Below are 15,746 nucleotides of genomic sequence, written 5' to 3' on the forward strand. Positions count from 1 at the left end.
TAGTGGGAGACATCTTCCTGTGTGAACATTCATTTCCATGTGCTCTGTTATCTGATCACTTTTACCAAGCAGTATATTACATATATTGCAACTATTTCCCATGAGAGAATCTAGATTATTTTATTGATATTGGATGTCTTTTCAAATTTTTTTTTACATGAATTCCAGGCATGCTAAATATACTTCCATTTTTTAAACATTTATTTTTCATTTTAAAAATTGCTTGCAATGTTACCAGTATAAATCTTCTACTTCTGTAGTTGTAGAGCTCGTCGAAAGAATCAAAGACTTGTTGATCCAAACCAAGGCTTTTATTAGCAAAAGACAGGAGCTCTTCACAGGTGGCCGACCAGTCCAGAATGATCCGACCTGGCTAGGGACACAACCCTTTAAGGCCCAGACAGTAGGCATGGCTTAGCTCTCAGCCAATCGCTATAAGCACAGTCTAGATACTGTAACTATATACATTGGTGATAGATCTGTACTATCACAGTAGTAGAAGCTCATTATTGGCCAAATGAACTGCCTAAAGCTGACAATAGCATTGTGCTGCAACCTGTGGAAAAGTTTGACAATTATCATCATAACTGTTTGGAAAGTGAGGACATATAAAGAAAAATGGGAGCATCAAAATTATTGGTCAAGACCTCAGGTAATTTCCCTGCTGCGCTTTCATGTTGGTTTCCTCATAGAAGCCAGCAGAGTGAATTTTCTTCAACTTCTGCAGCAGTGAACACTGAGGAATCTCCCTGCTGCATCTATACAGGATCAACCCAAAGCAAGAACACCAAGCATTAGAGATGCAGGTAATAAGCATAAGCACATGGTATAAGATTTCCAGGTATGAGATCACACACCAACAGTTTCAAGGACCGTTTCTTTTCCACCATTATCAGACTTCTCAATGAACATTTAAATAGCCAGATTACATTGCCTTTACTCTGTACCAACCTGTACCAACTAATCTCTGTACTTTTGTGCTGTGTCATACTTGCTGAACTATGTATGAGATGTCTATTGGTCTGCTCACAAAACAAACTATTACTACATTTTTAATACATTGTGATAACAAACTTGAACTAATTTACATTTCTTGAACAATTAAGTTGCCTAAACATTTTCAATTATTTCGATGTTTACATGATTTAATTGTCTTAAACTTATTTTGCTTTCACATTTCAAAATATGTTTACATGATTTAATGAATTTTTAATACTTTTCAAAGGTTTTGATCATCAAAGATATGAACAGGTTTGACAATGGATTTTCTACTCTCAAACATGTTTGAGTGGGGCTTTTTCCAGCACACAAACTTAATTTCATTATTTAATTCAAGGTTTTGCTTTTGTACAGAGTCTCATCTTGTATTGGAACTGGTCCTGCAAACAAAGTCAGGGGAGTGGATGTGGCAAAGATCTACCAGTATTGATGAGATCATTTCATGTTTTCATTAACAAAATTTTTTTTTTTGCAGAAGAGATTCAGGATTTGAAGTTGAAATACTCTGTGCATCCTTTTTAAGTGTAATGACTAACTAATTAATGATTATTCCAAAGGACTTGAAATCATCTTGTGAACCAATTATTTATAAGGTCAAAATTAAATTTCCTTGCACTCTTTCATGCTTTGGAATTGTCAATGAATATGGAGAGTAGAGTTCGCATTGGAGAGTGTTGTTCTTTTCTTTGGCTTGGCTTCGCGGACGAAGATTTATGGAGGGGGTAAAAAGTCCACGTCAGCTGCAGGCTCGTTTGTGGCTGACCAGTCCGATGCGGGACAGGCAGACATGATTGCAGCGGTTGCAAGGGAAAATTGGTTGGTTGGGGTTGGGTGTTGGGTTTTTCCTCCTTTGCCTTTTGTCAGTGAGGTGGGCTCTGCGGTCTTCTTCAAAGGAGGCTGCTGCCCGCCAAACTGTGAGGCGCCAAGATGCACGGTTTGAGGCGTTATCAGCCCACTGGCGGTGGTCAATGTGGCAGGCACCAAGAGATTTCTTTAGGCAGTCCTTGTACCTTTTCTTTGGTGCACCTCTGTCACGGTGGCCAGTGGAGAGCTCGCCATATAATACGATCTTGGGAAGGCGATGGTCCTCCATGTTGTAGAAGAGTCTTAAAGGTACAGGTGCATAATGCAATGAAAGTGATGACACTGGTAGACAGAAGATGATTTTTGGCACACTAGCCTCAGTCAAGGCACTGAGTACAAGGGCAGGGGTGTCATGTTAAAATTGTACATAAAGTTGGTAAGACCACTCTTGGAATATGATGTACAATTCTGGTAACTCAACTACAGGAAAGATGTTATTAAATTGGAAAGAGTGCAAAAAAGATTCATAAGACTATTACCAGGACTGGTAGGCTTGAATTATAAAGAGAGGCTGGGTAGGCAGGGGTTTTTTTTTGCCCTGGAGGTAGGAATAAGTGTCCTTATTGAGGTTTATAAAATCATGAGGGGCATAGATAAGGCATCGTCTTTTGCCAAGTGTAGGAAATCTAAAACTGGAGGACAAAGATTTAAAGTGTGAGGGGAAAGATTGAAATTGGACCTGAAGGCACCTTCTTTTACACAAAGGATAGTGGGTACATGGAACTAGCTGAAGAGAAAATGCAAGAGATGGATGCAATAGTAATGTTCAAAAGATATTCAGGTGGGTACATGAATAGTAAAGGTTTAAATGGATGTAAGCCATTTAGGGCAGGCAAATAGGGCTCACTTGGGTTGACAATCTGGTCGGAATGAACAATATAGCCAAAGGGCCTATTTTTATACTACGATATTCCATGACTATAAATAGGCAGATTATAATTTAAAGAAGGAATAATGTCCAGGTAATAATTACAACAGAATCAATAATTGTTTCACTGCCTAGCCTTCCCATGTTTCTGCACTTTTTATCTTACAAGAACTGATTTTTTGTTTTTGTGAATCACAGCTTCCTGGGAGCTTGAACCTGCCTGGCTTTATTGGCTGCATTGAACTAGCCACACTTAATGGTGACATTACAAGCCTCTACAATTTCAAGCATGTATACAACCTGAACACAACTGTCAACAGACCTTGCACAAGGTAAAGGGATTATTGAAGTATAAATGAAGTCTTCACTCTTATATACCAGGTGCTTTCAGAGTTGTTTCAATTATTTGAAATAATCCCATTCCAGATCATTTAAAGTATTTTTTAAAAATAATTTTTAAATCTCATTTCTGGCCGCTGGCTAGGAGTGCTGTCTTCAGAGGATTAGGCTATGAACTTAACAAAACTTATTTATTTTACCACCAAGAAGGATGTTAAATTATTGCAGACCTTTAGAAGTAGCTTTAGTATCAGGATACATTCAGGTTTGGTTAAGTTAAATATTTTTGGGGACATCACCACCACCAGATGTGGAATAAGAATACTTATTGCTCTACTTCAGAGTGTCCAGATAGGTACAGATTTAGAAATGTTTTAAACATGAAAGTGTAGCGGCCCTATGGTGGTACTACAACTCCCAGACGGCAATGAAGCAGCCATGTGACATCAGTGATTGATGATGTCAGCACGTGTCAAGCGCATGTGTGTGGTTATTTTGTTGTGTCCTCAGCGATTCCAGTGGCCACAAAAGGATGATAAACTGTTATATTTACACCAAGGGGTGCAGATGAGAAACAGGCATGAATTCAAAGATTGGATGTAGTTCGTTACTCTCTCCTGAATAGGTAAACAAGTCAACCAATGGATCCCATCCATGCTAAAGTAAACTCTAGTTCTAGAGTTTTTGTTTCTAACTAATTTTCCACTAACTCAATTGATATTGTTTATGTCAGTTGGCAGTTAGAAGAATAATGAATGGCAAATGGCAATGATCCCTCTGAAACTGACAAATCGGTCTCCAGGTTAGGCCTATGCAATCATTGATGTCATTTGCATAGGGGAATTAGATTTTCAGTTTCATAGTATATAATACCTATTCTAAACTGCAAGTCATCAAAGTGTTTTCTGATAGGGAGAAATGTCTCCAGAAAAATGAAAAGAAAATTGCAACACTGTGCCAATTTAATTTTACCGTTGTAGCAGGTCGAGCGATGATGTGAGTAAACGGGCCGAATCGCCACAACACGTGGCTGGTCCAAGATGGCAAGGGCTCCCCTTCACTGCCAAGAAGGAGCCCATGCCTAGCGCCACCTGCGGGCAAAGGAGCCCTCCACTTCCACATAGCGGCCAGCCGGCCGGAGAGTGACACCGCAACGCGGTGTTGTCACTTCCCAAAGTCGGAGGATATGTCACCTGAAGTGGATGGGCCACCGCAGACAAGTGGGGAATTCAAATCAGTAAAGTCAGTCCACCTGTGTGGACGTCTCTTTGTAACGCTGCTGCAGCAGTCGCTACACCTTCCTGTTTGCAGCAGATTCATCAATGCACCATCTTGCACCAATTAATCAGTGAAAACCCAAATATCAGTTTTAATTGGTATCAAAACAGTAGAGTGATGCTTCCAGCAATACTGGCTTGTGTAGTTCAAGTTGATTTCATGCAACTACAATCTGTCAAGCAGCTGTTCCTGTCCACTCTCTGGATTCTGCATCATTTGGCTAAAGACTTATTTCAGGGAAAAATTTTGCGAGCATTGATGGTATCATAGAAGCAACAGATGGAATTATATGCTCTCCTCCTCCAAATATGATTTAAACTGTGTTATAATAAATAAAACAACATCAATTGGTGTGATTTGTGGTGGTGAGGTAATATTTGGGTTTGCATGATTTTGAGCCAAAAGCATGAAGCATGGAAATAATTTATAATAGTTTCCAGATAAACTGTTACTAATGTAGTTCAGGCCATGATAGATGATTTCCCACAGGAAGAGAGAAGTATCAGAAGATCAATGACTATTCATAGTTAATCCATAGTCAGTCAATGCCAGTTCAGTGAGAATTGCACTGTACTCAAAAATAAGCAAAAAATTACATGAAAACTCTAAATATTATTGAAAACATGTAAAATTGTATTCAAATTTAATAAAATACCACCTGATTAAAATGTTCTAATTTGCACAAGCTGAAGCCCTTTGAGCAAGTAGCTGACCACTACCTTCTCAACGTCAATTGGAAATTATGAGCAATTAACACTGGCCTTGGTGAGGATACCATGATAATATCATCCATTGTTTTAGAAAAAAAGAAGCTGGACATTATAACACTTGCATTTTGTTTGTGGAGAGGTGGCTAGGAATTGGACTGCACATTGCCAGCAGGAGTAGAATATTGATGTGCTGGGGACCTGCAGCTGCTTCTGATTTTAATGGTAGGATCTCATTAGCATTTTTGTATGATCTCCTACCATATTGAGAGGCTGAATGTCACCAGTAGCTGGTCACAGTTGGGAACTTCTTTGAATAATCTACGTCAATCACAAATTATTAAGTCAAGGTGGGCATTCATACTGCAAAGCTAGGGTGAGACGGAGGATGGATGAGGAATTGTATGACTAGATCACAAGGAAGGAGACAAATGAGAGGATCATAAGCTTGCTAAGGGTGTAGAGGAGATCCTGAAGATTGTGATAGCAGGTTTGCTTATAAGCCAAAGTATTTAACTGGTGCAGAAAGCTGCTCCTTTTTCCCTTCAGATGGTGACATTCCTGAACACTTGTGAAACAGGCTATCAAAAGTTGAATCTAAAATCTGCCAAATACAAGGAACATGGAAATGAAAAGTAAATCTGAGTGAATCATTAGGTGGTCTACCCATGATTAATTACTTGCAATGGGTTCACATACAGGAGCATGTCATTGAGACACTACATATTAAGAGAATATTTGAAATACAATGGTATAGAATGTACTAAAGGAGATAATAGTAGTGGAATAAATTAAGGTGTGTTTGCATGCAGACAATAAGATGAGTTATTCAAAAATGTAAACTAAAATTGTACAGCCTGATTTCAAATCAAAAATGGTGCTCATTTACTTTTCAGGTACAAACTTGCTTTTGCTCAAAGTAGGGCTGTCAATTTCTACTTTGATGGTTCAGGCTATGCTTTTGTGCGCAACATAGAAAGGAGAGGAAAATTCCACGTAGCCACTCGATTCAGCCTGGACATTCGCACATCAGCTGACAGTGCTCTCCTGTTACTGATGGTGAACGGGGTAAGGATAGCAATAACTGTACAGGAATAATTGACTAAACGTCTGGACTATAGCATGTAAACAAACAGGAAAGCAATAGGAAATAAATTAAATAACAGTACTCCAGACATAGACTTTCACAAACATTATGAGCTCATTATGAGAATGTAGATCAAACTGAAGTTAAAATTAATAATAGAAATTGAAATTAATGGGTGTAAAGTCTTCTGCTGAATACATTCCTTTATTGCTTGAAATTAAAATTCTTAACATACACTACTGTAATATTTCAGCATGGGGATTTTTATAAATTTGCTGCTGAACAGTATGAGCACTAATCAAAGTGCTTCCAAATGGACCACCATAGGCCCATCCCAGATATATATACTTAGAAACACACACACACACACACACACACACACACTCACTCACTCACTCACTCACTCACTTACTCACTCACTCACTCACTCACTCACACTATTTTAGGTATACTAATAGATCTATGGTTTCTAATTATCACTGTGAAACCTCCTATGACAATGTTCAAGGAGAATAAATATGCACTTTGTAAATGCCATAACATTTAAAAAAATCAAATAATAACAAATGGAAAAGAGAAGTCAGTTCTTTGGTTAAGGGTGCAATGTAAACTGTGGAGTAACACAAATATAATTCATAATTCTCATAAAATGTTCTTAGATAACAAAATTTCAAGAAGTTATAAGTTGAACTTTTATAGCCACTTTGGGAAAACCAGTAAGTCTGGAAAAATTAATGTGATGTTATGAATCACTGTTCACAATCCTGTCATCATCTTATAAAACCCTTAACATTAGTAATAACAGAATCATCAAAAATATTTGCATATTATCCATTAATTGAACTATTTTCATCTAATCACATTTGATGTCTTAATGGCCTTGTATTACTCAAGAATGTTTTTTTTCTTCCATTATCGTGATATCCAAGCACTCCATTTGGAAGGTCTTATCAGGTCAGTCTGACCTACTAGAATTAAAAAAGACCAAATATGTTGTTTTTAGGTCACTGAATTGTTACTCATTACAAACCTTTTTTTTTCATTTTTCTTATTTTAGCTTTCCAGAATTTAAAAAATATTATTTTAAACCGATTGAACCAAGGCTATTCTGTTTGAACATTTGTAGGAATTTGCATTCCTAAGGGCATTTTGTCCTCTTACTTAATTTTCTTAGGATATGTTCTTCAGTATGGAAATGCAAAGTGGTTACATACGGATAGTTTATGACTTTGGATTCAGAAAAGGCCCTGTTGTCCTTGAGGATACTAACAAGAGGAAACTTATAAATGATGCCAAATATCATGAGGTAAATGAGACAGAATTTGAAAATGTAAATTGTTTAAAGATGTAAAATTAAAGATTTTAATTGAACTGAATCACAAATTATTGCATTATAACTTTATGAACCAAACTTTTAAAATAAATGTTTTGAACTCTTAAAGCTTGCATTGTTTAATTTTGTTGCATTAGAAAATCTGTCCATTCTTATTTATGATGGTTGTATGCATTGTTCAAGTGGCAAAAATAATTCGGGGACAGGTAAAATTATTTTGCACCAAGGCGGCTGAATGTTGAAAGATGGCATATGTTGGTTGAACAGTTTCATTGATATTTTAAAATAAAAACATACAGAGATGTTGCAAGACCACATGATTTCATGTGCCAAAGATAATGAATCATTCTGCATAGATTTGCAACCTTTGTTATCTACACCAATAATTTTCTTTCATGAATGATACGATTAAAAAAATGATTAGGTGTAATTTGCAGCCTTTTATAGGAATAGATTGTTGTGTAGCAGCGGCTCTTCTGCTAACTGAAGGATCGCACAACCAGATGGGTTGAGTTCAGTGAGCAAAAACTGATTTATTGCAGGCTGCCTGGCTGGTTTTGTACTCCCAGCCCGGACCTAGCTGAGAACTGCACTGGGGGGCCCCGACGTCACCGGGGTATCACGTGGGTCCCCAAGCGCGGGCTTCTAAGCCCGGAGCAAAGGTCGGGAGGAAACCCCCAACGGTGCCATTTTGGCCGGCTGTCCCGCCGCGTGCGTGACAAGTGGGGCCGGTTCGCCTGCCTAATGGCGTACCGCCACAGTTGCTTATTTTCTCCTTAATGATAATACCTAACATTAGAGCAATTAACTTAATATGTTTTAAATATTTTTATGATGGGAAATGCACTGTGACAATTTAAGCATTATTTACATTCACTGAGATGATTTACATTTTTTAATGCCCCTTTTGAAGTTTACAAGCCATTTGGTGGAGAAGAAGTATGACACCTTTCCAAAAGTAATTAGAATAGATGATTGTTTCAAGTTTCTTTGCCACCTTTGTTTTGTATATTTGTTTATTGCTAGGCAAGCTTTTAAAATGATGCATGATTCCTAAATGTACTCTTTTTAAATAAGGATGATAAGTAAATGTATCACTTCCATTAGGTCTCATTCATTTACCATAATCACAAGAAGATAATCTTGCTGATTGACAGAGTCAATGTAAAAAGTGTTGAAAATGAAAAGAAGCACATGCATTTCTCAAATGTCTATGTTGGTGGAGCCCCTGCTGAGATTTTATCAAGGTTAGTTTATGTTCAGTGTTAATATTGTTATTATTCTTGCATAATATTTTTAATAGAAACCCCTTCAAATTACATAAATCATCAAAAATTATTTACTAGCTGTGGTGAAAACACTATCACTCTTTGTACATGTATGATTGACCAGCTCCTTGCTGATTGTACCTGTGGCTTCACCCCCTTTGATTCCCCTAATAAAGGCAGTCATGCCATAACCCATTCCCAGAACAAGCTCAGGTCTCGGGTCAGCAGCATGAGATGTGCCGTCAGTTTATGGTAATAAAAGCCAATCAGTCAGGTAACTTCTAGTCTTTGGAGTTATTGACAGCGCATCAATAGCACACTATTAAACAATAATTTAGTCTGTATAATGGAAAACTTTTTCAAGTCTGAGAATCAAAATCTGCAGAATGATGAAAATCTATAACTGAAAAAAAAAGAAAATCCTGGAAACACTTAGCAGATCAAAGAGTTTTTTTGTGTGGGTGGAAATACAATATTTAAGCTCTTAATCCAATAAAAAAAGGTAATTTGTTTTTCCATAGATGCTGCCTTGTCATGCTGAGGGTTTCCAGCATTTTCTCTCCTGTTTATCCGTTTAAGCCTTCCACTATTGGCAGTATCAATATTATCACCATGCAAGTCTTTGGAAAATTGGATACCATCATGATGTAGTGCAAAGGCTGGGAGAAATGTTTTGGAGCAGACATTCATGAAATAGTCATAAACAAGAAAGCCTACAGACACTGGGGTTGAGTGCATTGCACTCAACTTGATGGAAAATCTCAACAGGTCACGCAGCATCTATGGGAAGTAAAGGGTAAACAACATTTGTCAAGGTATGAGCAGAAAACAGAAGGTGTCTGAATAAAAATGTGGGGAGGGGGGGAAAAGAGCAGAGGAGGGAGGAGCATAGGCTAATAGATAAGAGGTCATAGATAGTTACAGTTGGGAGTGGGAAAGATAGAGACTTGAAGAAACATTTTTTAGCGTGGAGAACCTCGGCAAATGTGTGTTTCATGAGTGAAGTCAATATAAAAACCAGGGGCAGAATGAAGTGTCCGTGGGCATGTTCAGCACTTCCATATGTTAAAGAGCCTAAAGCCCCAATATGATTCAATTTCGAGGAATAAATGCTTACTATTTGCTATTAAACTGTTGGCATTTAGCAGCAACATTGTCCCCATGGAATGATAACTTAATTGTCTCTTTTTGGATAGTCTCAAGTCACATATAGCCGTGGATGCGGGATTTCGGGGCTGCCTCAGGAGTTTCCAGTTCCAGAGGAGAGATTTCAATATATTAGAGGAAAAGGAGACATTGGGAGTCAGCAGTGGTTGTACAGAAGATTCTCTTGTAAGGGCATTTAATATTATTCAAGTGTGCATTGGGGCAATATTAAATCTGGATTTTGTAAAGTATGTGCAGCTTACCTCAGATCAAAAATATACATTAGCTGTCATTTTTTTTTGTTGGTGACAACCATTAGAAACACTAGCTAATTCTATAGTTTCAGTTAACTTGTTTTCTCTTCAAAACTGGCCAGTTCAGATGAAAGTTCTTCATCTGTAATATTAACTCGGTTTTTTTCTCTACTGTCAGTGTCTGATTTGCTGGTTATTTCTCAGTTGTAACCTTACTTCACAGGTTTTACATTTTTTGTTTTCTTTCTAACCCCTCCCCCCATTGATCTTTTAAGTTTGTGGCTTCATAAACAGTTTAGCACAAGGGCATCCATAACAGAGATTCCTATTTACCACTAGGTCATACAGAACAGGCCCTTTGGCCTAACCTGTCCTTACTGACTAAGATGGCATTCAGAGCTAATCCTAATTGCCTGGCCACGGTCCATAACTTTCTAAACCCATCCACATAGATTATAATGCACAGCAATGATGTAGGAACTCAGCAGGCCATGAGTGATTCAGGTTGTTTTTTAACAGTAAACCCTCACACAAATAAAAATAAAAAGCAGTATTTTCTGCATTATTAAGCATTGCATGCTTGCATTAACTGCAACTTTTAAATTTATTTTCTTTGGTTTGTGTCATGGCACATTGGTGTAATTTAACTTACACTATTCTTCTTGTATATCTTATGACCTGTTTGGCTGCAACTAATAATTTCAGGACACCTATACATTGTACTTGTGTATAGGACAATAACATCTCATAAAATAGGCAAAATTTTACATGATAAAGATTGAAGATGACTTACTCCCACTCTGCCTTTATTTCTAAGTTAGCTAATGAGACCAATGTGGGAATGATACACTCTTTCCTAGATAGGGCAGGTTATGGTTGACCAGGATGTATACTGAATGATTTCAAGGTGATGAGCTCCAAGAACGTTAGCACAACTATGAGGATTAAATTATGAGGCTAGATATACTAAGAATAAGGTAGTGGGTGGAAGTGGGGGGGGGGGGGGGTGATGGTGGGGTACCTAATAGAAATTTATGAAATTATGAGGTGCATGGCTAAAGTAAATTTTATAATTGGTTTCCCAGGACAGGGGAATTTAAAATGAGAGGCACAGATTTAATGTGAGATGGGGAAATAATAAGGGATGCCTTCTTCTAGAGAAGGTGATGGGTACATAGAAACTGTTGCCAGATGAAGTGGTAGAAGCAGGGACAATTGTAATGTCCAAAAGACTTTTGGATAGCTACATAAACAGGAAAGGTTGAGAGAGATATGATTCAAAAGTAGGCAAATGGGACTAGCTTGGTCAGCATGGACAAGTTGGGGGCCATAGGATCTACTTCCTGCCCTGCTGTAGAGCTTCATATCTCTGTGCTTTTGGACATGATTAGTTCTTTTCAAAGTTTTTTTGAATATCATACTTCTGCTCCACAGATGTCACGTATGGCCTATTTCAATGGCCAAGGTTTCATCTCTTCCATAGAAAAACTTACACCATTTTCAAACTTTGAAGGGGGTTTCAACTTCAGAACCTTACAATCCAGTGGGCTGCTGTTCCATTACAATGATGGGGTGAGTATCAATGAGATCTTAGAGTTAATTCTAAAGTACTCCCAACATTTTGGAGAAAATATGATTCACTATTTTTTAAAAATTCTGAATAAACCATTTTTTTTACCCAAACAGAATAATCTAGACAGATAGGCATACATGATAGTCTGTTCGGTGATGTGACAAGAGGAATCAGACACTTAAAATAATGAATATCATGAAGAATAAACAGGAAAACACATTGTTTTGTTACCATGCTTTTGATTATAATTTGTGAATAATTATCCATTTCTGATTTTTAAGTTATTTTAAAAACATTGAATTTCAAGTGAAATTATCTCAACTCTTGCAATAATAGAAGAGAACTTTGATTGTGCAATGCAGAAAGCTGCCATTTGGCTCATCCTATCTATGCCAACTTCCGGCAGCACAATCTCATCAGTCCCACTCTCCATCTCCTTATTTCTGTTTCCCCACCTCAACTTAATCCCTCTCACAAGCTCCTCAACTCACTTTTGACTCCTTGTCACTTGTACTACATACACTAGAGGTAATTTATAGTCTTCAATTAACCTACCAACGCATCTTTAAGACATTTGGAGTAAAGTCATCTTAGTGTGGATGTAAAATGAGCAACATGGTTGCAAAATCATAGGGGAAAAAAATCAGGCTGGTCCAACATGTAGTTAAAAAGAAAAGCTGCAAGTTGGCCTTTATTGCAAATGGGTTGGTTTCAAAGTAGAAAGATTTTGATACTGTTGCTTAGGGTGTTGATAGGGCCATACCTAGAATACTATGTGCACTTCAGTTCCCCTTACCTAAAATGGATATAGTAGCATTCGAGGTAGTCCAAAAGAGATTCAACAGGCTAATTCCTTGGAAGGGAGGGTTTAACTATCAAATGAGATTGGATAGTTTGGGTCTGTATTCTTTGGAGCGTAGATGAATGAGGGGTAATTTTATTCAAAAATATGAGATCTGAAGGGGCTTCCCACAGCAAATAAGAGGTAAATAAAGAAATCTGCAGATGCTGGGGTCTAGTTTGGGGATCAAAACTTCGACTGATTTTTGCTTTCTATGACCTGCTAAATTTCTTCAGCCCTTTACTTCACAGGACAGATGTTGAGATGTTCAGATGTTGTAAGCTACCTGACCTATTGAATCCCTCCAGCCTCTCAATGTTCACTCAGGTTTCCAGCATCTGCAGCCTGTCTGTTTTTCTTTCTGTGGCGGCCTGGCTTCAGATTAACCAAGATATGACACCCAAGAATAGTACAAAAAAATACTCTTTCAAGTAATAGTTAGATACTCATGAGACTCAAAATGTTAATTCGCCCATACACAAACAGTTGCCAAATATCATTATTCATATAAAATCCAACCGATTTCTTGCAAGTGGGTCTCAAGGCTCAACATTTTCCTGGGAAATGCATTGAGCAGTTACACAAACTTTGATTTGTGAGGAGGCCAAAAATCAGCTTGTGCATATCAAAGCATTACTGAACTCTGCACTTCAATGTTTCAATCCAATTGTGTTTAAGTCAGCAGAATGGAATCATTCTGTATCTGAAATTGCATCTCTGTCATATTTGAGCTACAAACGGTGGGGGGGGGAGTAATTTATCAATTCATGGCAATTTTTTTAAAACTCTGTACTGGCATATTTGTAGAAACCTTTCAAGAAGCAACCATAAGATAACTTGAAAGAATTGTGGTGGATCTGAATCATGTGTTTTTTAAATAAGAGTGTGATTCCGCACCACATAAGGAATTATCACAAAGTTAAGGGCCAGGGATTTCAGGGAAAGTTGAAAATAAACAGATTTCTTGGATTGATAAAACATGGTGCTGCAGATTGGTTAATGTTGAGGTCATAATTATTTTTTTCTAAATAGGAGGTTGATATTTTTTAATATGTAGATCTTAAAAGGGGTAGAAATCAAGGGTATCAAATAAATCTTTAACTCTTACAATCCTATTTCTACAATGTTAAGAAATCATCTTTCGCCAACCAGACTCCTACTCCTGTTCTCCACCACATTCATCTTCTTGGGTACCAGCCCCTGAATCTCATTACTTTGAACTATGTTTCTTTTATTTTAAGATTTACTATACCATTCCTTAACAGGAATTGCCATGTTGCAATGTGATGGTGAACTTTGTTAAATGAGAATATGGAACATAAAATCTGAATTTGCATTTCTTTAGAATGTAAAAGAGCCATAGAATCATAGAGCATTACAGCACAGAACAAGGCCTTTCCACCTCATCCCATCAACCTGCATTTGATCTATATCCGTCCATTTTCCTTCCATTCATGTACCTATACAAATTTTCTCTTAAATGTCGATATTGAACCCGCATCCAATCTTTCTATGGAAACACATTCCACACTCTCACGACCCTCTGATTGAAGAAGATCACCCTTATGTTCCACTTAAATATTTCACCTTTCACTCTTAACCCATATCCTCCAGTTCTTGTCTTATCCAACCTCAGTAGAAAAGGCCTGCTGGCATTTACCCTATCTATCAACCTGGTAATTTTGTAAACCACTCACAATCTCTGGCATATTTTATAAAAAATTATAAACACATATAATAACATGCATATTTACTTGATGATTATTATCATATTATCAGGGACAATTTAAAAAAATATCATTATACTCAATTTATTTATCTAATAATTAACTGACTTGAGGTTGTAAAAATAATTCAGATATGTTTCTGAATCTCAGGATTAGCTCAGTGTTACATGTCACAAGTTGATGAATTTTAAGACAGAAAACAAAGTACTCAAGTTCAAAATCAGTGCAATTAGAATTAATGGTGAAATTTTAATCGAAATTCCAGACTGAAATTTTATATGACATCCTATTTATACATTGTAAACCATGTTGAATATATTGCTCCTGTCGAATTTGACATGACAAAGATAATATCACAGGTAGTGAAAAAAGCACACATGTATCTTAGTGTACATTTATAAATCATTTTTCAGCCTGATATCTTCACTCTTGCATTGGATAATGGTGGTGTAATTTTCAAAGTTAAAGATACAACAATGCGATCTACAATGAACCAATATAATGATGGACATAATCATTTTCTCAGAGCGACTGTCACACCATCAAGGTGAGTATCCTCTGCATACTTAGCAAAGTAATGAAAGGTGTTGTCAACTGTGCTACCAAATGATACAATGACATTTATTGTATGTCACATATTGCCTCTGTACCTGGTGAATCATCCTCCTGAACAACTACAGCCCTTCCAGTAAAGCTTCCAGTGAAAATCTCATTTATATATTGCTGGGGTTTCATCAGGATTACTCAACTATAAACTTTCCATCATGAAGTCAGAAAGTGAGGATGTTCACAAGTGTTTGTGCCAATGTTCAATTCCATTCACAACTCTTCAGCTAATGAAGCAATTAATTCCTCCCTCCATGCTGCAAGCAGGTACTGATGGGGCAAGTCATATCCAGCCCACATAGTACTATATCATGACCATCTCCAACAAGAGCAAGACCAATCATCTCCCTTCTCATTCAATGGCATCATCATTAGTTAATCCACTACTATCAATTTATGGGGGGGGGGGGTGAGGGGGGGGGTTACCATTGATCAGAATTTCAACTATATCAACCATCAAGATTCAATGTTGCTCTATCATCATGTTCATAAATACTCAAAATTTGCTTATGTATGTTTGCCATAAAAATACACAAAGAGGCACCACTAGCCTGGCACTCTGGCCAATTAGAGAAAGAGAAGCAAGAGAGTCCTGTCAGAAACACTTGCACTCCCATAATCTCTGTAACCACACAGTCTCCTTCTCATTCCAGTTCCAAGCTTTCAATATGATCAGGAAGCTGATAACACCCAAGGCCCTTCAGGAGCATTGCTCACCATCAGCACCCTCACAAATCCCGGCCCTGGTATCTGGTTCTCAAGAGCTAGACACTGGCAGCCCACAGCCTGGTGTGAGACGCTTGGTATCCCGAGCTCCTTGCTGGTCCTCTACTATAATTACCTTCCATGTAGGATC

The 15,746-nt window shown here is 37.5% G+C and overlaps 1 protein-coding gene across 1 annotated transcript in view; it reads left to right on the forward strand.

Moving 5' to 3' along the window:
- The window catches only part of lama4 (laminin, alpha 4), a 157,684-nt gene that overhangs the window by 108,820 nt on the left and 33,118 nt on the right, over window positions 1-15,746 (forward strand). Inside the window, exons 24-30 of the mRNA XM_069886827.1 lie at window positions 2,930-3,063; window positions 5,952-6,123; window positions 7,317-7,448; window positions 8,583-8,722; window positions 9,940-10,075; window positions 11,578-11,715; window positions 14,698-14,831. Coding sequence (XP_069742928.1) covers window positions 2,930-3,063; window positions 5,952-6,123; window positions 7,317-7,448; window positions 8,583-8,722; window positions 9,940-10,075; window positions 11,578-11,715; window positions 14,698-14,831 — 986 coding nt within the window. The remainder of the gene's footprint in view (window positions 1-2,929; window positions 3,064-5,951; window positions 6,124-7,316; window positions 7,449-8,582; window positions 8,723-9,939; window positions 10,076-11,577; window positions 11,716-14,697; window positions 14,832-15,746) is intronic.

This window comes from Narcine bancroftii, chromosome 6 (genome assembly GCF_036971445.1).
Source record: "Narcine bancroftii isolate sNarBan1 chromosome 6, sNarBan1.hap1, whole genome shotgun sequence".
Lineage (NCBI taxonomy): Eukaryota > Metazoa > Chordata > Chondrichthyes > Torpediniformes > Narcinidae > Narcine > Narcine bancroftii.